Raw genomic sequence first — 23173 nt, forward strand, 5'->3', positions numbered from 1 at the left:
GTAATGATTGGAGAATCGGCAGCCGATTTTAATTAAATTAGCTTACACGCGGTATGCATGTGTGTACACTGGGGAGATCGCGGCTGAATAACGCGCGCCGATGATATACCTGTCGCTATTGCGGTTTTGCCTCCATCCCATTGTCCCTTCGTGTGCCTATCTGGCTAATAACGATTTTTAATTTGACCAGCAGGCACGACTCATACTCTCTCGAGGAATCAAGGAAAATCCTTATGAATAATCAAAGCGTTTTGTTACTCCCCAAAGAAAAATGTATAAACCAGATTAAATTTCACTCGAGCGGTAAACGTGCCAAAATTGTATGGTTCTTTGCTCATAAATTCATCCGCTCGTTAAACCCTCGATTAACCCATATCTCTCGGATAAGAAAATTCCAATTGTTCGCCGTCGCTCGAGTTGTGCAAGCTACCCCTGTAGCATGTACTACACTTTAGTCTCCAATCTCCGGATTTCAAGTAAATTTCACACTCGTCTCGTTCCACGCGGGTGACGTTACGGCCCCTAAAAACTCACCCTCCTCATCGCGGAACGATCGCACGTGCAATTACGTTTTACCGTGCGGAATGAATGTACGTGTAGTCCAGCAGAGCGCGACAAAAGCACTAGCTTTCGAACGGCACTTGGTGCGCGTCGACTCGAAAAGATAAAAACTCGGTATTAAAAAGAAAACAAAACAAAAAAAAAAACATTCGTCCTCTATCACAGAAGCCCCCCGCACGGATTACTTTGTTACAGCAGTTCGGCACCCGAAAGCTCTGCTTCCTTCGGGGAAAGCTAAACTCCCCTCGCTCCCCCAATTGTTGGCATTATCTAATTGTCAGTTGCTCTCATCCTCACGGTAATCGTTCCTCGCCCGGTGCAGTATGCACATACAGTATAGCCCACGGGCTTCGCGCCAGCAGCTTAACGCACACGCGGTCGACTCTCCCAACGCGTGGCACGGAGTAAGATAGTACAGTTGTAGGTGGAGGGTTGGCTGTGCAGCCTAACTATTTGCTCGATTTAATTAGAGCCCGCTCGCTTCGACACCAGTACAACTCGGCGCGCACGATATGGCTTCATTCGCGGTGCATCAGTCCGAGACGGGAGAGTTAAATGTGCCGGAGTACATGTCTTATATATACATACGCCCCCTCGGTTAATTAGCTCGAAATTAAGCGCGAGCCAACTGTACATCCGAATGTATACATGCATCTGACAATATATAACTATATCTGATGTATGAGAGCAAAAATCCATACGTACAACACACGTGCATTCTTCTACATATCACTCCGATTTTGCGAGGGACAGTTGAATCTCCGTGAAGGGCTAATCGACGTAGATCAACCGCGCGCGTTCCCGATACGACATTACTGAAAAATCGACCAAAAGCATATAATATATTCATAGCGAATTTGCAGCTGAAGTATTATATGTTGTACAAAATACCGTTGTTGTAGTGGCTGTAACAGTAGTGATGATGATGATGATGATGATGCGCGCGGATCGACCGTTTGGTTGTACATATACCCACGCAGCCCGTCTCGTTACTCTTCGTTACGGCCACGCTGATGATCGGCCCGAACTGCTGATAATTGGAGCTTATGACCCCGATGTTGGACCTATACACGCGTACCAAATATCCTTGCGCGTTTACACCCCTGAACGTACATAAAGTGACCTTTTGAAGAAAAAAAAAAAAGCAACAAGTAGTGGCAAAGCTCTCCCCCCGACTCGTCAAAACTTTCGAGCACAGGAGCATAGGAGAAGAAGAAAAAAAAAAAAAAAAAAAAAAAAAAAAAAAAGTTACCCATCGCCGTAGCGGGTAGTTAAAACATTTCAGCCGCGCGGAGGGTTCCCACTCGCGAAGCAAATCAACGAGGGAAACGCTCTCCTGGGACCTTTGGAAATAACGAGAAACTCTCGACAAAAGAGCGTGTATACGCCGCACATGGATACGCGTTCATACGTGTACTTGGCTGTGTGTGTGTGTGTACTTCGTTTCCCGAGGGATCGGGGGAGATTCACGGGGTATCGTTTGCGCAGGTGGACGTGACGGAGCTCTGCCCCTCGGCGACCGTGCTGGCCCAGCAATTGACTCACATCGAGCTCGAGCGGCTGTCCTACATCGGCCCCGAGGAGTTCGTCCAGGCGTTCGCCAAGGTAAGGATCGACCGTTTATTTTCTTTTTTATGCATATATATATACATTGTCTCGCTTTACCCCTAAAGTGTATATATTTACTCACTGGTCTCGTTGTCACAAATTTACCGTGAACCCACCCTCGGGATTCGTATATAGTTATTCTCGCCCCAGGGAATATCGATGTTCACTCAATAGCGTGCAATTCCTTACAGGAGTCGCCACACCTGGAGACATCCTTCAAGGACATGAAGAAGACGCGCAACCTCGAGTCGTACGTGCAGTGGTTCAACAGGCTGAGCTACTTCGTGGCCACCGAAGTTTGCAAGCACGCGAAAAAGAAGCAGCGAGTCCGGGTGGTCGAGTACTGGATCGAGACGGCTCGCGAGTGCTTCAACATCGGCAACTTCAACTCGCTCATGGCGATCATAGCCGGACTGAACATGTCCCCCATATCGCGGCTGAAGAAAACCGTGAGTATAGACAATAATTGAAGCCCATTGAAACGTCACCCTTTCATCCCTACGATAGTCTCCCGCCCTCGACATTTATGTAAAACCACGAGCTCTTTGGGGGAAATAACAACAAGCGTCCTTTCCTGCGCAGTGGTCCAAGGTCCAGCAAGCCAAGTTCTCGATCCTCGAGCACCAGATGGACCCGAGCAGCAACTTCAGCAGCTACCGTAGCACCCTCAAGGCGGCGATGTGGCGTAGCGCCGGCGCTACGGACGAGAGGCAGCGCATCGTCGTGCCCTTCTTCAGTCTCCTCGTCAAGGACCTCTACTTCCTCAACGAGGGCTGCAGTAACAAGTGAGACCCTCACTCTTCGTACGCACAATACGTGTCCAAGAACACACTCGCAACACTCGCTAGTGCCGTTTTTTTTTTTTTTTTTGTTTTTTCACTCCCTCCCTCGTTTACATTAATTTTCACCGTCTGCGGAATACATTGTTTCGCGCAATTGTTCACGCTCCAAAAAATACGAGCACCACACACACCTTTTTTTCACCAACTAGACGACGTGCACGTGTGTATTATACAGCGAGCGGGGGGACAAAAATTAAAAAGTACGAGCCCGTAGGTGGCGAGGCGCACATTTTAAGTAGTACAGCTCAACGTGTGGTCGGACAAATATTTTTTCGCGCCTCTGATAAGTATGGTTGCGATCGTTGGGAATAAGTGGAGAAAATGATCAAAACGAGGGAGGAAAAGAAAAAAAAAACCCTCGTACCCGTGTGGCGAAAAATCAGCTGTATCTCCAATCCCCTTCGATTTTCGTTCGAGTTAGCGAGCGCGTCGCTGTAAACTTATTAAACTTGTAATGACGAAAGTTGAAACGGGACTTTTCCCTACACTCGCGTATGGGCGGAGAAAAAGATGCGCGTCGCTCGTTCTTCGCTGCTTGTAATGGAAGGGGGGAGGGTGTAGCTGACACGCCATTTCCAGAGGTGAAAGAGATAAAGTTTTTTTTTTTTTCTTTTCCGATATGCGCGAGTTTAGGCATTTTTCGCATAAAATGTAAATCGGGGCACGTATATACCCAAAAACGAGGGATTCGCGGTTTCATTCAAACGAGGCGGTTACGAATTCCACAGGCTGCCCAACGGACACATCAACTTCGACAAGTTCTGGCAGCTGGCCAAACAGGTGACGGAGTTCATAGCCTGGAAGCAAGTGGCCTGCCCCTTCGAGAAGAACCCGCGGGTCATAGCCTTCCTCCAAGCCAGCCCGGTGCTCACGGAGAACGGTGCGTTGATTTTTCTTTTTCTCCTTATGATTTTTAGTACAATGTTTCCCCCCGAGTTGACGTGGCTGTCTCTTTTTTGTCGCTGCAGCCCTGGCATTGGCGTCTTTCGAGTGCGAGCCGCCGGACAACCACGAAAAGGAACGGTACAAGGCACTCAAGTGAGTTTGACTCTACCGATAGTGGTAACATGTGTTAACGAGTGTTTTTGACGAAAAAATGTAACTGCGTGTTTCAGGTCCGAGCTGAGCGGCCAGTGAACATTTGCTACTCCGTCAACAAAGTACTACAGCGAGCATCAGTGGCGCGAGAGATACTGAAATAATAACGCGTGACGAGCAAGTCGGAAAGAAGGAGCCAGCCCCTCTGTTCTCGCGCACCTTAGCCCTGGCAATTTCGTCATTCCTTTTTCTTCGTTCCCCCGTCTCTTTCTGCACTTACTTCATTCCAGCTGCAGCGCAGAGACAACATTCGGGCTGGAATCGAAAACTTGTCCCGAGAGCCGCTTGTCACGAGAGCGTCAAGTGCAGGGCAAAGGAGACCGAGGGTATAGGCTGCTTCTTCTTCCACGTGCACCTCTATATACCTGTTTCGCTCGTCTCGCCAGCCCCACTTGGATACCCGCTTCGTGTGCATTTTTTTTTTTTTTTTTTTTTTTTTTTCGCAGACACACTTTACTACTCCTTCTCGTTTGATTACGCGTGTATTTGCGTATACGTGGATGAGAATTTTCCGTCTTTTCTCTTTAACAACGATTTTATATGACTCATTGGATACTGTCGGCACTTTTTTTTTTTAATTTACGTATGGGAACGCGTATGTGTACGTAGGACGAAGAACTTCACGCTGTTCGCTGCGCTGAGCGTGAGACTTTTTTTTTTTTTTTTTGGGAACTACCAACGAATCAGCTTAACGCAAAATACCAAAAGGTGAGAGCAAAAAGTTACATTAAACTACATTGAAAATTAAAAAAAAGGAGCAAACTTCGAACGAAAAGGCAAGGGACGACGGGAGGCATCTATTTTCCTCGAATTTTCGTTAAACTCTCGTGAAAACGCGTCGGCGTCTCGCGAGGAAGCGAGCCAGGAAAAACGACGATCGAAAAGTTCGCGCGACGCCGTACGAGGAAAGGGGGGGTGGGGTAAAAAAAAAAAAAAGCTTTGGGCGCCCCTCGGAAACCCCTTAAAGAGTTTTAGTCCCGCGAAGCTTTCTCGGCGCGCGTACGCGGATCATGCAGCAGCTGTGGGCCTCCTAAGCCTTTAGCTCGAGGATACTTTCTAACTTCCTCTCCTCTTTTGCTCCGGAGATCGAATACGCGATTCCTCCATTTTTTTTTTTTTTTTTTTTTTTCCGAGGAAAAAAAACACGTTTTGATCGATAAAGTTCTTTCTCTTTTTTTCTCGTATTTCAACTCGTACGCGTTTTTGGCGAGTTGATGGTTTCGCGGTGTCCAAAGGTACAAAATTTCCGCGGATCATCGGTAATTTTTCCTCATTGCAAAATGACATTTCGAAATGAACTTTTTGTACTATATTGGCGCGTTTTATGGTACCTCATGAAAAATGTATCGTGCGCCAACGTCAGCCTCGGTTTTTGAAACTTTTTTACGTCCATACTCGTTAAAATGTTTGTGCGCAAAATGTACAAGTTTTGATGGTCCATTAAGTACGAGCGAGTCGTAGTGACGACGATGATACTAAAGTCAATTAAAAATGTTATCGCTGCGTATTATCACGATACCTTTTAGGCGATTCAGTCCATTTAACCGTAGATACAGCCCCTGGAAACAGATGCGAGGGACGCGTTTGGGATCATCTTCTCGCGTCGTAGAGCAGATTTTTACGATCACAAGATCACGGGCATCCCTTCATCAGCTATAGGTACGGAGGAAAAGGAAAAAAGGAGAAACAGGTCACTAAACCGTAAAAAATCTACGGGACCCTCTAGCTGCGAGCCTGATAAGCTGATCCTCCTTGAGTCTTTTATTTTTTTCTTTTTTTTTTTTTCTTTCAAGGACCAGCTTGAGGGCTCTTTTGTTCTCTTCGACTTGAATGGAGAGAGGAAAATTTTTGGGAAATGATGCCAAACGTGTAGGAACTTGCTTTCGAGATATATACTTGTGAAGAAAAAAAGTGCAAAAAGAGTAACGTTCGTCTGCCAATGTTCATGCCAAATTTTGCCATAGTCAATTGGACACGAATTTTTTATCGCATTTTTCAACACGAATGTCGCTGTTTGATCATGTTCGGGGAGAATACAGCTAATGTATAAGGAATTATTAATAATGGCAAAAAAACAAAAAAAAAACTTTTTAAACGTTTAACAATTAATTAGGTGAGCGCACGTTATCGAGACGAAAAAATTATCGCACACATGTTTTTTGAGAAATATTTGTAAAGAAAAGTAACGACGATTTCTAAGGACGTTTTGTAGTTTGACAAAATATTAACGAGTTTTACGATGTGCAACGTAAAGGGTTGAAAATATTCACATCGCGATTCATATGGCAAAATGTAAAACTTCTGCGGAGCTTCCGTTTTCAAAAACATTAAAGTATTTTTTAAAATTATTTTCCACAGTATTCCATACGACGATATTTTCTTAATCCCAAAACTTAAGCGGTACTTCCCATCGTCGAAAGTTGAAACTGTTGGAATCTCTTAATGCCTACGCATTGCTACTAAAAATGGAGGGCGAAAAAGAAAAGTAATAACTATTCCGTTATAAAAAAAAAATTATAATAATAATAACAAATAATGATATGGTAACCAGAATGGTTTATTTGAAGCGATCTGATTCACGCATTTATGGAACATAATGCACTATGATGTACATCATTACTTGAGATATTCCCTTTATCAAGAATGCACTACGTTTATTTTGCGTCAACAGGTAAACATCCTCGTTGTTAATGTCACGCAACTGTTGGGAGGCGATTGTAAGGATAATTTTAGGTACTCGAGCACCAACGACGAGCATAATTATGTCAATATACGTCAAACTGTACATATATAGTAATCTGTAAATATGACCAAGCGAGAGAAAACCTTTGTATGAGCGAAGAAAAAAAAAAAAAAAAAAAAAGTTGTGCGTAGTCGTTGAAAGATTTGCATAAGTAATGACGAACGAGCCAAGCTCGCTCGCTCCTTTTTCCGATCGCAAAAACGGAAGAAAGTATTATCATACGATACAAATATACATATAATATACATATACATACATATATATGTATACAATTTTGCGCAAAAGAGAGGACACGAACTTGGACCTCACCTCTTTTATGAGTACTTGCTTTCACTAATCTAGTCATTAGTCGTTAGAGTCTAGTCTATAGATTTTTTTGCTGCGAACCAATTGCGCGTGACAATTGTATGCGAATCACAACGAGCGTGTAAGAGAATCGAAGTACTTCAAAAGAATCATGAAATCACTGCAAAATATTTTGTTTTTTATGAGTATCCGTTTACTTAGCGGCTGATTTGTATATCTTGTGCGTGAATGACATTCCACATTAAAAACATGTGCGAGAGAAAGAAAAATATTAATTGACCGTGAGGGACGTTTTATACACGTATTTGCAAAACGTTGAGTCTACCGATAATTTAGAATTATTTTTTTTACATTTTGGATGGATCATCAAGTGTCTTCCTCGATGTAAGCACTTTCATTTCATTACTGAATTTTCAAAAAGAGAACTGTACGATAAATCCCTTCCTTACCCGTCCTCTTGCGTATGCACACATTACACGGCATACCACAGTGTTAACCATGAAAATATGTTAAATTCAAGTGCGAGTGGTAAAAACTAATGAGAAAAAAAAAAAAAAAAAAAAAAAAAAAAAAAAAAAAAACGATACTTCACATTGTGTGGCGCGACAACACGGTGTAAGAATAATGAATAATAAAACTCGAATCGATTGTCACCCGATTATCGCATAATTCACTCGGAAGTTCACAGCAATTTATTTTATGTTGCGAAATCATTGAAAAATATTTTTTTTTCATTTTTCTTATCATAATTTTAATTTTAATAAAATATGATAGAAATAAAATGGTACTACATATTTTTCAAAGTTTTTTTTGTACAAGATTCCATCAGTTCTGATTATTCCTAATTGGTCCCCGGTTAAATATCCTCGAAGCGGTGGAAAGATTTAGTCTCGTAAATTTACTTTTGAGGATGACACAAAGAATTAAATGAACAAATCAACAAATGAATCGTCAGTATTAAAAAGCTACATAAGGAACCTATTTTAGAGAGAAATTGTAACTGTGACCTAATCTATAGTACTAGCCAATCTAAGTATGTGTGTAAAACAAAACGAATTCTAAATCTTCTTGGCACTATACTCAGTAACTCCAATGGTACTATTAAAAACGAAAATGTACGTATACCATACGCAGCAAGTCACACTTGATCGTTTGTTGAAAACCACTAATTACACTATTCTCGTCGTAATGCGTATAAATATCATTTATCATCACCACCACTCTTTGACTAAGAAATAAAAATAAAACACCAGAAATAAAGAAACGCGTAATAACGAATTTACTACATTATAAAGTCACAAGTTTAATATCGAATACTTACCAATTTTTCACGAAAAAAAAAAAAAAAAAAAAAAAAAAAATGACGTCTTTGTGTTTGAAACCATAAGGTTCTCTTATTTTATTTTTTTTATTTTTTTTACATTTATTTTTGGAAAGTATGTAAACGCCGAGTATTATTTCATCGTGTATAATATGTATTTAATTCTTATTTATATATACCCGTACGTATATATACACCGCACGATCGATCGGACGATATTCGTCGTCGTTAATATACATATAAAAGTAAGAGAAACGAAAAAAAATTATTGAAAAAAAAGAAGTGCAGCAGAAATAGTTACTAGCGACAATTGTTGTGCAAATTCGTTTGATTTTGCGTCAAAGAGACGCAATGTTGTACAAGGGACGAAAAATTTTCAAACCGGTTTATTAAACCAATTAGCGTTTAAGGGTAGTGGTAGTTTTAGCTCTAATTAACTCGATACTGAGAACAGCGATGAAAATTATTTATAAAAAGAAAAAAAAAAAATTAAAAAAAAATTAAATAAAGCAAAACAAAAAAAGAGTGTAGTGGAAAATAAAGCACACACACACACACACTTACACATTTGGCGTGTAACGCAATAAAGAAAAAAAGGAAAATGTAACCGTGTCTTTGTTTACTTTGTCTGTCTCGAAAATGTAAGTATATTGTTTTTTCTCAGGACATGAATATTTTGTCAAAAGTGGGCAGATGACTGTATTACGTATGAATATATAAATTGTAATTCGTATTTTTCGTTTATTTTTGTAAATTTTTCATTTTGACATTCCGATTTAGTACTGTGAAAAGTTATAAGTTGTACCGATGAACCTCGCAACTTGTATCGATGCAAAATAAAAAATAATAATAACAATAAAAAATATGTATGATTTTCTTGAACTCACATAAACTTCAGAAAAACTGTATAACTCATATACTTACCTATACACATGTCTACAGTACTAGGATGGCGTATGTTTTGAGCGACTGAAAATAAAAGCGGTTCAAGTGTAAATGGAAAAAAAAGTAAATGTTACCTTGATCGTTAGCATTTGTCATTTGTAAATTTGGCAGTATTTTTTATGATTTTATACTGATTGCAAGCTAAGGAAGGTACCAATGAGATTTTAAAAAATAAAAACGAAAACATAAGTATAGATAATGAAATTCAGATAATTGTAACGTGTAAATAATACGCACAAGAGTATGAAAATAAAAAAACGATCGGCCCGGCGACTGCAGCAAAAACCGGTCTGTTTTAGATCCGATTGTTGGCACCCACCATATATATGTATGTATGTATGTACGAAATATAAGTGAAATTTTAAAGAAAATACATAGTTTAAAAAATCCATTATTATATTGTTAATTGTTTCCTACTTTTACACGACTTTGCAGGATTTTTTCTGTTTGTAATTCTGGTCTTCTTTAAAATCACCACTGCTACCTGGAAGTGCATTATTGATTTTCATCAGTTATCATTTATTGTGGATATAAGTCTGTCTTATCACATTTCTTAGAAAAATAAAAATAAAAAAATTCGCTAAGATAAATATGTCACTCTGTCTTTAAGTCCCGATTGGAGATTAAAAATTGGCGACAGCTTGGCCCAAGTCAAGATGCCCAGTTAGCCAAGGTGGGGCCAAGGGTATCGTTGTAATGGGGCGCAGACCTGGGCCCAAGCTTCTGCCCAACCGCCGCCTGATTTTGCCTGCTTAAAGTATACATATATATATAGTTATACTCGCGATGAACCCTATATGCATGCGAGTACACTTGTAAATATCAGGTGAAACCTAATGAGAAATGTATAAACATATAATGTAATCAACTTCTTGATTTATTTATTAAGCCTTAAGAATAGCTTTGGAAAAAATTAAAGCACATGTCTGGAGATGAGTGGAATATTTATACTTTTCAGGGTCTATTTACAGGTGAAATACATATTGTAAACTTGCCGCAAGTAGCACAAAAAATGTCAACTATCTATTGTCTATTAACAAAATTAGTTGCGGCTGGTTTATAATTATGAAAGTGACTTTGCTGTAAATAGCAATAGTTATTTGGATCAGCGCCATCTAGCGGTCTTTATTTTTTGGTCAAAAGTGGCTCCTAAAATTCTCAATCAGAGCATTCAGGATTAGAGCCATTTAGTCAATTATAAACCAGCCGCAACTCATAATGAAGCTATAAAATAAAAAAATAACAATACATGTGTTTTAGGCGGCAAGTTAACAATCTATTTTCTACCAAAAAATTGACCTCCTATGTGTTTGTACTTTTGAAGATAAATTTTCAAGCATAAGATGGATTGTTAACTTGCCGCCAAAAACATACGTATCGTTATTTTTTTATTTTATAGCTTCGTCATAAGTTGCGGCTGGTTTATAATTGACTAAATGGCTCTAATCCTGAATGCTCTGATTGAGAATTTTAGGAGCCACTTTTGGCCAAAAAATTAAGACCGCTAGATGGCGCTGATCCAAAATAATTATTGCTACTTACAGTAAAGTCACTTTGATAATTATAAACCAGCCGCAACTAATCTCATAAATAGACCATAAATAGTTGACATTTTTTATGCTACTTGCGGCAAGTTTCTACATCAATATTCTGCATATCTTATATGACTCATAAAATCGACAATATTTACAAAATTACAATACTCTTGACCTTTTACCATTGTAACTCATGTAATGTAAGCACAAATTAATCAGTCCATTAAAGAGACAACCGAAGAAAAAAGGCCTGAAAAAGAAGCACAGTCACACGGAAAGTCTCATACAAGAATGGAGCATTGGATCTCACTTGATCAGAGAAGGTTGGGTTCTTTGTTTACTTGTAACACTTAAAATTTACATCTCTGTAATAAATGTATTTGTCAATTAGTGAGATCCGATGCTCCATTCCTAGGAGACTCTTCGTGTGACTGCTTTTTTTTAAGACCTTTTTTCTTCAGTTTGTCTCTTTTCGACTGATTAATTTACGTGTATATTTGATCGTGATTTACGATTTCTGTAACACAAATTTTGTTATGTACATATTACATAAGTTAACTGTTTATTGGAAACTAAAGTTGAAGGGCTGTTCTTTCATTAGTTAATGGTAAAAGGTCAAGAGTATTGTAATTTTATAAATATTGTCGATTTTATGAGCCATATAAGATAAGTAGAATATTGATGGTTTTGGAGGTCGATTTTAAGGTAAAAGATAAATTGTAAAGCAATTTAAATTAAGTGAGATCCAATGCTCCATTTTTAGGAGACTCTTCCTGTGTAACTGAACTTCTATTTTAAACTTTTTTTCTTTAGTTGTCTCTTTTGGACTTATTACCTTACGTATCTATTTAATCATTGTTCAAGATTCCTGCAACACAAATCTTAGTATGTACATATTATATAAGTTAGCTGTTTATTTAAACTAGACAGTTAAAGGGCCGTGCTTCCGCGAGTTAATGATAAAAGGTCTAAAGTATTGTAATTTTGTAAATATGGTAGATTTTATGAGCCGTATAAGATAAGTGGAGTATTTTTACTATTCAGGGTCCATTTACAGGTAAAAGACATATTGTAAACTTGCCGCAAGTAGCACAAAAATGTAAACTAACTATTATCTATTAACAAGATTAGTTGCGGCTGGTTTATAATTATCAAAGTGACTTTGCTGTAAATAGCAATAGTTATTTGGATCAGTGCCATCTAGCGGTCTTTATTTTTTGGTCAAAAGTGGCTCCTAAAATTCTCAATTAGAGCATTCAGGATTAGAGCCATTTAGTCAATTATAAACCAGCCGCAACGCATGACGAAGCTATAAAATAAAAAAATAACGATACATATGTTTTTGACGGCAAGTTAACAATCCATCTTATGCTTGAAAATTCATCTTCAAAAGTACAAACACATAGGAGGTCGATTTTTTGGTAGAAAATAGATTGTTAACTTGCCGCCTAAAACACATGTATTGTTATTTTTTCATTCTATTGCTTCATCATGAGTTGCGGCTGGTTTATAATTGACTAAATGGCTCTAATCCTGAATGCTCTGATTGAGAATTTTAGGAGCCACTTTTGGCCAAAAAATTAAAACCGCTAGATGGCGCTGATCCAAATAACTATTGCTATTTACAGCAAAGTCACCATGATAATTACAAACCAGCCGCAACTTATTTTAAAGACAGATAATAAAAAGTTAACGTGGTTTGTGCTATTTGCGGCGAGTTTACAATCTATTTTTCACTCGAAAGTCGACCTCTAAAAATAGAGATATTCATATGATTTAATAAAATCGACCATATGGCATTAGTTAGTGGTAATTTCTTGCTCTCTTTACCAGAATGATAAAATCAGAGGCTGTAAAGTTACGTAGGTCGTGGTGGTAACGCCGCTTGGGCGGCTTGGGGTGTTTTCCGCAGTCGTCGTCACCAGCAAGTAATTTAAATTTGCGCTCTACGTTACCATCAGGTCAGTAAGTCAACTACCTATATCTTATAGAAGCTATATATATACGTGTACCTAGCTAGGGTACCTACGGAAAAAAGCGGAACTGCTATTACCTACAGTAAGTAAGAAACAGCTGCAAATGAATGTTACCATTGACTGGTACGCCAATAAATCGATTACTTAGGTAACTGTATTTCCGACCTTTTTAGTGCAATCAGCCGCCGTTCCATATCACCAACAGCGGCTACAACCCTTAAAATGAATATCTTATCGAGAATCCCGTCAGCCTGAGTCAGTACTCTGGTCAGTACACGTCGAGGCTTATGGTGATTGAGATTATCAAGGCTGTGCATACGTGGTCACGTAACATTAGGAAGCTGTGTGAATGAGCGAAGAAAAGAAAACGGGCTGGGAGGGTCGAAAGGCTCAAAAGTTGCGGTGCATCGTATTGAGCGCGCGTAATAATAGTCCTACCTCCTGGAATCAGTCTGAGGTCGGAGTGACGCACGCCAGGAGCGTGCGGCCGTGTGTTTACAGCCTCTGTGCCGTGAGGATAGAGAGCGAGATAGAGGGATAAAAAAATGCGAAAGTTGAGCCCGGCGAGCTGGTGCAAGAGACGCTAAGGTTGTCGCCGACGCGGGCCACCGCATCTTCGACGAAAATTCGAGATTGGAGATAACTAAGGTGAGAAAATAGAACCGAAAGACCGCCAAAACACTAGCGGCGGCGCCCCCGCGCGCGCAAGCGGCCATTTTCAACGCCATCATACGTTTTGTTGTCATCTCTCTCGCACGCACTGCACCCCCATGGACCCGCTGTTCCGCCTACAAACAATATATATGTATATACGCACGTTGCACGTAGCAGTAGGCTTATAGAAAGAGAGCAGTTGCGAGAATAATTTTTTTTGTTACTTTTTACTTCTTGTTTTAAAAAAAAGCCAAAAGTTTTAGGGGAGGTTTAGATCAATTTCACAAGGGTTAAAGTGGCGTCAACGTGGATAGATCGAGCCATTGCTCGGTGCGCAGCACAAACTTTCCCTCCATAATAGCCTCAATAACAACAGCACATAAGTGTGGGTGTTATTGACGTTGCTGTTTTGACGTAGTTTTGTTGTTTTAAAGGTTCTTATTTTTTGGTAGATGATTAGAGTGTTTAATTGTTGTATTTTGTAGGTTGGTGGGCCTAGTGTAAGAGCCCAAGGCGTCTGTCAACATGTTCTACGCTCACTTTGTGCTAGCCAAGAAGGGCCCGCTGGCCCGGATTTGGTTAGCTGCTCACTGGGACAAGAAGTTAACCAAGGCTCACGTCTTCGAAACCAACATCGAGAAATCCGTTGATGGTATTTTACAGCCCAAGGTAAGAATTTTATTAATCTATCTGGTTTATTATTTTTTTACCTCAAGTATTGAATCAAGTATATAGCTTTTTTTAAATTCTGTGTCTTCATGTCGACAAATTTTACGTATAGAATACCATTCTTTTCATTTAGTGAGAGACATGATTCTGCTATGTTTTCAAATTAATTGTGAAAGTCAGTTTATAATGTACCAAATAAATTTTTATTGATTGAAAATTTAAGAAGCACGTTGGTTCATTAATCTTATAGGTCAAAATGGCACTAAGAACTTCGGGCCATTTGTTGCTGGGAGTAGTCCGTATCTACTCTCGTAAGGCAAAATACCTTTTGGCAGACTGTAATGAAGCATTTGTCAAAATTAAAATGGCCTTTAGGCCAGGAATGGTGGATTTGCCAGAAGAACACAGAGAAGCGGAAGTCAATGCCATCACTCTTCCTGAAGTCTTTCATGACTTCGACTCTGCCATTCCAGAATTAAAGTAAGTCGGCATTCTTATAACTATTGCCCGAAATTGTAACTCTATTATGACCTAGCGATCATAGCTTACATCTGTACAGGGACGTTGATATTGAGGCACAGTTCAGCTTGAACCAGTCGAGAGCGGAAGAAATCACCATGAGAGAAGATTATGGAAGTCTGTCTTTAGTTACCCATGACCAAGGCTTTGGTGATATGAGTTTTGATGTTGAACCAGAGCTATTGAGGCATACTTCGAAAATTGATGGTCCCTTGGATCAGGTACGTTTAAAAATTTATTTTTATTTTTTTTTTTTATTCAACTATTCAAAATCTACCTCTCTTAACGTAAAATCGCGCTTTACAGAGACACATGTTATTTACCGATGATGGTGCAGGAATAGAAGCTGCACTAGAGCAGCAAGAAAAAGAAGCTGTTGCCGGTACTTCAAGTTCGGTACAGCCTATGGACATAGACACACCTATTAGAGATGATGGTTTTGGTGGTCACTTGGGACAAGATATGATATGTGAGTATTATTATCGTTTTTGTTCTTTTTATTCAGCAAATTTTCACTAGCAACGTGACTCATGAAAACATCTTTCAGCGGGAGGACTGTTTGAAGGTGGTTTGTTTGATGAGGCCCCAATGGGCGACGTTCCGGTACCTGATGTAAGCTCAATAGATCAGCCAGAGCCAAGTGCTGCTACAGTTGCTCCTTCTGTTCATGATGGCTCAGACGACGATATGGGTGATCATTTTGGTGGTGGTGCACCATCACCCATGGGTGGAATGAGCTCTGATGGCTCGAGGCCAGCTACACCAGTAATTGATGCTGCTGGTGGTAGGATTAGCGTAGCTAGCCGACGATTTACACCAGCTCCACAACCTATATCAGACGATCTTGCGACGGATGGTCTCGAAGAACAGCCCGCAATGACTGAACAGACAACGTTAGTACACGATGAGGAAGAGAGTTTTGCCTTAGCGCCAGTTGATGCCTCAGCCCTCAAAGGTATAATTTTGTTATTTCATCTAGAAATGCACAATTTATCAAAGTTTCACACTAATTATTTATTCAACTTGTGTGATTCATAGGATTCACGAAAGCCAAGCGCAAGAGGAAACTAATTGTTGACGAGGTCAAGAATATATCTGGTGAAGAAATGAAAGCTCAACTCTCTGACACTAGTGATATTGTTACGACGTTAGACTTAGCACCACCAACTAAAAGGTTGATGCACTGGAAGGAGACGGGAGGGGTTGAGAAACTTTTTGCCCTTCCGGCTAGGTCGATACCAGCGAGGGTTCTATTCAAAAACTACAAACGACACTTGACCAGCAAAACGTATGATCATGACGACTTTGGTAGGATAGCTGGCATTGATGACGATGCAATGCCATTAGAACAAATGCGAGAAGAACCGAAAGAGACTGAACCTGTTTTGGATCAAAGTAACATTCAACCAAGGCGATCGACGAGAAAACGCAAAGCACCCGCTGACGAATCTGAAGTAAGTTTTTCTAGACTGGTTCTACAGAGTTCATTAAATTTTATGCTCCTTAAAATAACCACACACTATTTCAAAACTATAAATGCACATCTCTGTATGTTTGTAACAAAGTAAATTTATCTTTCTTATTCATTTTTTCAGCCACTATCGCCAGTGCAACCAGAAATTCCACAGACTTCAGCTGTTTCGGAGCAAGTGGAGCAAACCATGCAAGGAGTCCAAGAACCAGCACAGCTATCACCGACAGAGCATCTTCAGCAGGCGCCTGATGCCTCGATACCTTCAGAACCTCCTGTGCCTGACATCAGTAGCATTATGTCTGCAGTTGATCAGGCTGACATGATTAGTGCCGGTACGTCTGCAGGAGTGGAAGATCAATTGTTTGGTGCAGAAATGCCTCAGATTCCTCCCAATGAAGTCAGCTCATTGCTTGGTACGCATGATGAACCCATGGATCAACAGCAGCCTCCACCTGATGATGGCATGCCCCAGATGGAAAACATGGGCTATGATCAAGTAAGTTTTATACTTATTACATTTATTGATTCACTTGTTCGACAGTTAGCAATAACATACGCTTATTCTTTAGAATGCGCCACCAGTATCTTTCGGCATGGGCTATGATGACCAGCATCCGCCAGCTCACACTCCAGGTGCTATTTCAGAGAGGGGCGGACCAGCCACACCATGGAATGCTCACGAAGACTACGAGTTCCCACCGTCTGTTGGGCCGGTATGTTTACTAATGTTCAATCATCGCAAAATAAAAAACTATTTGAGGTACTTAAATTTTTCAATTTAAATTAACAGCAAGAAGAACAGCAAACGGACGAAACATACGAACAGTTTGAAGAACGTGTCTTGAACAAACGAGCGGCACACATGTACCACGCTATTAAGAATAAACTTGATGGTAGGGAATACTTAACGTTGTCAGAAATGACGTTTAAAAATAGTCGCAAACAGGTATGTACAACGAAAATTTTAATGTGGTCAAAATTTTGGCTCGGTAGATAAAAAGTTTACCTTTTTTACAGGCGGCACAGAAATTCTATACTCTGCTGGTTCTGAAAAAGTTTCAAGTTTTAGAAATCAACCAAGAATGTTCATATGCTGACATATATGTTACCAAAGGCCCAAAGTGGGAAACTCCAGCTCTTTAAGCAGGGCTTTTCTTAACTTTATACTTATTATTTTTTACAAGTGTAATAATTACTACACGTTGGCATGGTTTCCTCTTCCTACGACTTTTTTTACGGTGGGCGTTTATCACAAACCTATCAGACCACAAGTATTTATTTATCACTCATAAAATAACTCGATAAATATACGCATATATTATATAAATATTTAATACTAAGAAAGAGGTATATTTCTACACGAATTTTGTTAGATCTAACAGTTCGGAGTTTTACTTTGTATCCTACATCTAAGAAAATGCGCTTTTTACGAAAATAAGATCTTCGAATTTTCCTATAAATTTTATAAATACGATGATTCGAATTAAAAAATGCATATCCTTGTTTTACGTCTACAAAATGGTTTATATGACAGTTTAGAGAAAATATTACAATATTTAAGCAATATTTGAAAAATTGTATTTCAACCATTACAGTTTCTTGGATAAATTGTATGCGATTAACATCGATTACAGTGTATCTGATATTTTTATGGTTATGGTTGAAACTCAATACTAGTGGAGCGGAGTTTTTAATAGAAAAAAATTGCCTTATTAAATTGATGATAGGTAATATGAGTTATAGATTCTGCCTAGGTAGTATTTTATTTTTCAAAATTCTAAACACTTGGTGTGTAGTTCAATACGACAATGAAAGTATGTTTAACAAAATTGGTCGGAGTTGATATAATACGTGATATTAAATTATAAGAATTATTTTAATTTTATTTAATTTTTTTTTTTTGTAAATAGTATAAATTGACGTCGCACTTCGATTTTTATTATTTATCAGAATAAAAGTTAAATAAAATTTTCAAAATCATTTTTTTCTTATATATTTTTTGGTAGAGAGAGTTAAAAAAAAATGTCGTAAGCTGTATGATATTTAAATTAAGAATATAATTTTTCACATGTACATCAAGCTCATCAATAGTCTCTTTAATTATGATTTTTTAAGTGACTTTTTCGATAAACCTACGTTGTAAGTTTGAAAATCGTATTAAAAAATAAAATTATTTTTTAAAATAATCTCAAAACAGTGTTTTTTAATATAAGTGTGTGAGTATTTCGAATGCTCTCTAGATGAAATGATTGGAGTTTACGTTATATCCATCGTGTGGTGAACGACGAATGTATATCTCCTAGTTTAAATTACACGATTTATTCAGCCGTAATGAAACATCGTATAAAAGAACTAAATAAACAAATAAGAATTTTAAAAATGTAGTGTAATATACTGTGTTAAAGGAAACGCGACAAAGTTGATTGTTTCGTGAACTTGTACAATTTATTTAGCGCGAAGTCAACATTAAAAAAGACCTATAATTATATTTGCGACGGGATTGCAACAAATATTTTTCTCCTCTTTCTAGAATTATTTTGATCTCCCTGTTTACAGTACTGTTAAGTTTTATATGAATCCCGTATTATAAAAATAATTTTACTGTTTGTAGATAAGAATAAAAAATAATGAGAATAAATGATTGGTAAACCATTTTAGTGTAAAAAGCTTTATTTCATACATTCATATTAATTTATCGCTTGTAAAATCGCATTAATACAAGTAAAAATTGCATTGTTTTAAAGTGTACAAGAATAGTTTTTGTTTGACAAAGTTATCTAGATTTTTTTTTACACCACTATAAATTCTGCAACTTTATTTAACCTTTACGTAAAAAATATGAAAAACTGATTGAACAGACAATAAATATTTAGAGAAATGCCGCTTATTCATCATGTTGACAACTAGTGTAGCACTAATTATTATTTTTATTGTTATTGAGAAGCCAATTATGAAACTTGATTGCCGCGATATTTTAAACGCCTGAGTAGAGACGAGATCGTTTAAATCTTGTTCACCAGAAGAGTGCTAATAGTCATTCAATACGATGAATTAAAGTGTGTGTAAATGTAGCAATTGTAGTGAAACAAAACGCCAGATGAATTTCGCATTTAATTAACCATCAAGTTCGCCACACTCCATAGCTTCCTTATAACCTCGGTCTTTCTGTTCTGGGTCAAGTTTTATCATATCATCGATTCTCAGAATCGTGATAGCGGCTTCAGTAGCAAATTTGAGGGATTTGATCTTCGAAATAGCCGGCTCGAGTACTCCAGCCTTCTTGTTGTCTCTGATTTTTCCCTCATACAAGTCCAATCCAACCCTGAACAAAGAGTTTTTATTTTACACACAAAGTTTTTGACAGTTCCAAGAAATTGAATTAAAAAAAAGAATATGTACCATTTCAGACCGGCATGTTCTGCAACTGTCTGGCTAGAGTTATGATAGGCTCGAAGTTGAGCAACAAGATCAGTGGCATCGTGTGCCGCATTGACGGCCAAAGTTTTGGGAATTACCAATAGAGATCTAGCAAACTCAGCTATCGCCAACTGTTCGCGGGAGCTCTGTAATAATATTATAATTAGAAAAATTGAATCGATCACTACCGATAAGCATTGGTATTTAAAAATATTTACTAGCGATGTAGCAAAGTTTTCCAAGTAAATGGAAAGTGCTGCTTCTACGCAGCCTCCACCAGCAACGACGTTCTTGCTTTCAAGCACACGTTTCACTACACACAGCGCATCGTGAATAGAGCGCTCCATCTCATCACAGTAGAAGTCATTGGGTCCACGCAAAATGATTGAGCTGGCAGTTCTAGACTTTGGTCTGTAAATAGTTTCAAATTGTATAAAAAATATCTTCATAATTCTCAGGTGTATCCTTAATTTAAAATTCTTTTGGCTTTGAACCATATGTTCTCGGGTAGCCGTTGAACTAAAAAAAATCGTTTTCCTAGATTAAATTTACCCTCTGATAATGATAAGATCATCATCGCAAATGGTTTCGGTAGCAACTTCGGCAGCTTCCCCAAGACTGTTAGGGTCGAAGACCTCATCGCCTTCCATATTCGTGAGGGATGTCAAGAAGTGTGCACCAGTAGCTTTGGCGATACGTTTAAGATCGGAAGCCTTACACCTGCGGACGGCCATTGCTCCAGCGTCAATGAAATACTAATAAACATACAAACAATTTTCAAGAATTGAAACGATGATACAAAAAATTTCATCAAAAGTAAATTATCTTACCTTGAGACACAAATCGTCAATTCCACCAGTACAGAGAATAACATTAGCACCAGCAGACAGAATTTTCTGGATACGCTCTTTCGTGATATCAGCCTCGCGCTGACGAATACCCTCGAGTTTCTCGGGATCTGTGACAAGAATTTCAACACCCAACTTCATCTTGGCCTTTTGAAGAGAGAAGTCGAGACAGGCAATTTTAGCATTTGTGATTCGCTTGACCATCAGCTGCGAGGCAACGGTGCAGTTGAGGGCATATCCCGGGATAAGGGTGGATTCTTTAACGCTTTTGCCGTGAGCTTTGAGGACGTTGACCGCTTTGATGGGATACAGGTGACCACCTTTGCCGTCATTGATTTTGATGGCATTAGCTGCATCAACAACCATGTTGCCGAAAAAATCGGAGTCTCTGATATTGGTGGCAATTATAGGAAAATGTGCTGATACTTTTATTATTAACATCTTTTAGAAAACAAAACACAAAAAAGGATACTCGTTGATGATTTTACTGGACATGGAAGTCTTGGCAACATTAACCAAACATTCCTTACCAAGCTCCTCAACACTGACGGTTAAACGTTCTTGTATATACTTACAAGCTTCCCTGAAAACAATATAATTTTTTATTTTTAATCTTTTTTAATTCAACAGTTTAAAAACTTTCAAACATACTTGCAAGCTAGTCTGTAACCACTTATAACTGAAGTAGGATGTATCTTCTGTTTGACAAGTTCATCTGCATTTTTTAAAAGTTCTGCTGCAATTATTACAACTGATGTTGTACCATCACCAACTTCCTCATCCTGAAGTTGAGCCAGTTCTACAAGAACACGGGCTGCTGGATGATCAACTTCCAAAAGACGGAGAATGGTTGCTCCGTCGTTTGTTATTGTAACGTCCTATACAAATGTCACGTTGAAATAACCAGTAAACATTTAATATTTCTAAAATTATTTTAATCATACTTACACCGATATCATCAACAAGCATTTTATCCAGTCCTACAGGTCCAAGTGAACTCTTAACAATATTTGCAATAGCCATGGCAGCCATGACTACAAAAGTACATTTAATTGTTTATTTATACAAGACGCAAAATGTAAACTATTCATAAACACGCATGCACTAATTGTTACAAACTGCAAGTATGAAAAAAAAATCTTGCAAAATTATTCTCTCTAAATATGAAGAGCAGCTAGGTGTTTGGTCAATGTTAAATTTTGTTTATTCATACAACTAATTCATTTGACTACACCCCCAAACCTTCCAACGCCGGCGTTTCGAGATCCAAAAAACCAACCCTTTAAAAGAATACCTCTGTCTACTAAGGATCTATAGTTACTTAAGGTTGAAAATTACACATTTCAAATTACTGATCCATCAAATCAATAGAAAAATCAAAGAAAAGATACAGACGCAGTAGAGCTTCAGACATAGGTTATCCTGACTTACCATTTTGAGTTCTGACCGGTGCCCCGGATTGTCGGCTGCCACCGATGGCCAGACTACTCGACCCTGACGGCATCTCACCCTTATTAATTATCTGACTTTTATAAACAATTAAATAACACGTGATTCAACTCGTTCACTGCGTTAAACACCTCGTGCTGTGATCTTTCATAGACTACAATGTGACCGTATATGGATGTGTGTGGCACTGGTTGCTCCGGTTGCTCGTCGTCGTCGTCGTCGCTCTCTAAATAAAGGTGCATTTTCATTAGTATACTTTCTTGTGTAAAAACAAAATGTATTTCAAAGAAATTGGCTGAAAAAAAGACATCGGAGGTTTTGAGATGTTTACTTCATACGATTTTCATAAGTACTTACCATAAAAATTATCGCAAAATTTTAAAAATACAGTTTTTATAAGAGCTTGTAAGCTTGCACATCAGTTCAAAAATTTGTCCAGAACTAATTTCATGAGAAGTATCGCCGTTTTGTTGTTATCAATAATTATATCATTTGATTAACACTTTACACTGTTGGTGTTTGAATTTTTCATAAAAAGTAACAAAAAAAAACCTTGTTTGCCAGAATGCTATAGAAATTATAATTTTTTTCTTCTTTTTTTTAAAAAAAAGCCGATATAGTAGAATGTACGATTTCCGTTGTTCAATTGCGAATTGCAACTATAAAAATTAAAAATTAAATTCATCTCATTTGCTTGCATATTACGTCATGACAATATAAAAAACTTTTTGTTTTAGTCACAAATGATATGTAGCCAACGATTGCACTTAAAATATTAATTTTTGCATTATTAACAATAAATTTTCATTTATTGTGATTTATACTTTTTTATACTCAGTTCGATGCAAACATTCGACTACTCGTAAGAAAAGATACTAAATATGTTTCAAAATTATTTGGAAAAAATGCCTCATTGTTTCTCTCTTTTAATTTTTTTATCGCCAAAGGAACACACGAGCATATAGTGAAACTACGAAATTTGAAAAGAAAAAAATTTTTTCCCCGACAGTTTCGATATAGCTGATTTTTTTCAACGATTTTCTAGTAGGGATGAAAACAAACAAGTGATCGATTTTATCATTTTTAAAAACGCATGGACAGTTTTCATTCTTTTAATAAAAATTATTTTAATAATTAACAGAGATGTATTATTTATAGCAGAGATATATTATTTAAAAATATGTAGAGAAAGAGAGAGCTCTACTCTT

General features: G+C 38.1%; 3 protein-coding genes across 5 annotated transcripts in view; 2 read left to right on the plus strand and 1 right to left on the minus strand.

Annotated features, from left to right (window-relative positions):
• LOC106639594 (uncharacterized) overlaps positions 1–4531 on the plus strand; it is a 169456-nt gene extending 164925 nt beyond the window's left edge. Inside the window, exons 8-13 of the mRNA XM_089596839.1 lie at positions 2050–2166; positions 2361–2618; positions 2752–2954; positions 3740–3891; positions 3980–4049; positions 4127–4531. Of these exons, the coding sequence (XP_089452965.1) occupies positions 2050–2166; positions 2361–2618; positions 2752–2954; positions 3740–3891; positions 3980–4049; positions 4127–4148 (822 nt within the window). The 3' untranslated portion in view covers positions 4149–4531. The remainder of the gene's footprint in view (positions 1–2049; positions 2167–2360; positions 2619–2751; positions 2955–3739; positions 3892–3979; positions 4050–4126) is intronic.
• An 8587-nt stretch (positions 4532–13118) lies between these two features.
• On the plus strand, positions 13119–18903 carry vtd (RAD21 cohesin complex component verthandi). 3 transcript variants are annotated; one of them, XM_089597129.1, is made up of 11 exons: positions 13119–13583; positions 14075–14258; positions 14509–14738; positions 14818–14998; positions 15084–15246; positions 15325–15732; positions 15816–16231; positions 16373–16747; positions 16821–16964; positions 17042–17197; positions 17269–18903. In XM_089597129.1, the coding sequence occupies exons 2-11, from the start codon at positions 14115–14117 to the stop codon at positions 17392–17394; spliced, it is 2343 nt and encodes a 780-aa protein (XP_089453255.1). In that variant the 5' UTR covers positions 13119–13583; positions 14075–14114; the 3' UTR covers positions 17395–18903. The 3 variants fall into 3 exon arrangements, with proteins under 3 accessions (XP_089453255.1, XP_089453254.1, XP_014208907.2); XM_089597128.1 differs by having other exon boundaries at positions 13120–13583; positions 14803–14998; XM_014353421.2 differs by lacking the exon at positions 13119–13583 and adding an exon at positions 13773–13974 and having other exon boundaries at positions 14803–14998.
• On the minus strand, positions 18904–22155 carry CCT1 (chaperonin containing TCP1 subunit 1). The gene is made up of 9 exons (XM_014353425.2): positions 21948–22155; positions 21465–21550; positions 21168–21394; positions 20989–21099; positions 20499–20904; positions 20221–20423; positions 19887–20079; positions 19651–19814; positions 18904–19573 (listed from the first exon to the last, which is right to left on the minus strand). The coding sequence occupies exons 1-9, from the start codon at positions 22018–22020 to the stop codon at positions 19366–19368; spliced, it is 1671 nt and encodes a 556-aa protein (XP_014208911.2). The 5' UTR covers positions 22021–22155; the 3' UTR covers positions 18904–19365.
• Positions 22156–23173: the final 1018 nt, after the last annotated feature.

Source organism: Copidosoma floridanum, unplaced genomic scaffold, assembly GCF_036245765.1.
Source record: "Copidosoma floridanum isolate Cflo_tuat_1 unplaced genomic scaffold, Cflo_Japanese_pri ptg000030l, whole genome shotgun sequence".
NCBI classification, from domain to species: domain Eukaryota; kingdom Metazoa; phylum Arthropoda; class Insecta; order Hymenoptera; family Encyrtidae; genus Copidosoma; species Copidosoma floridanum.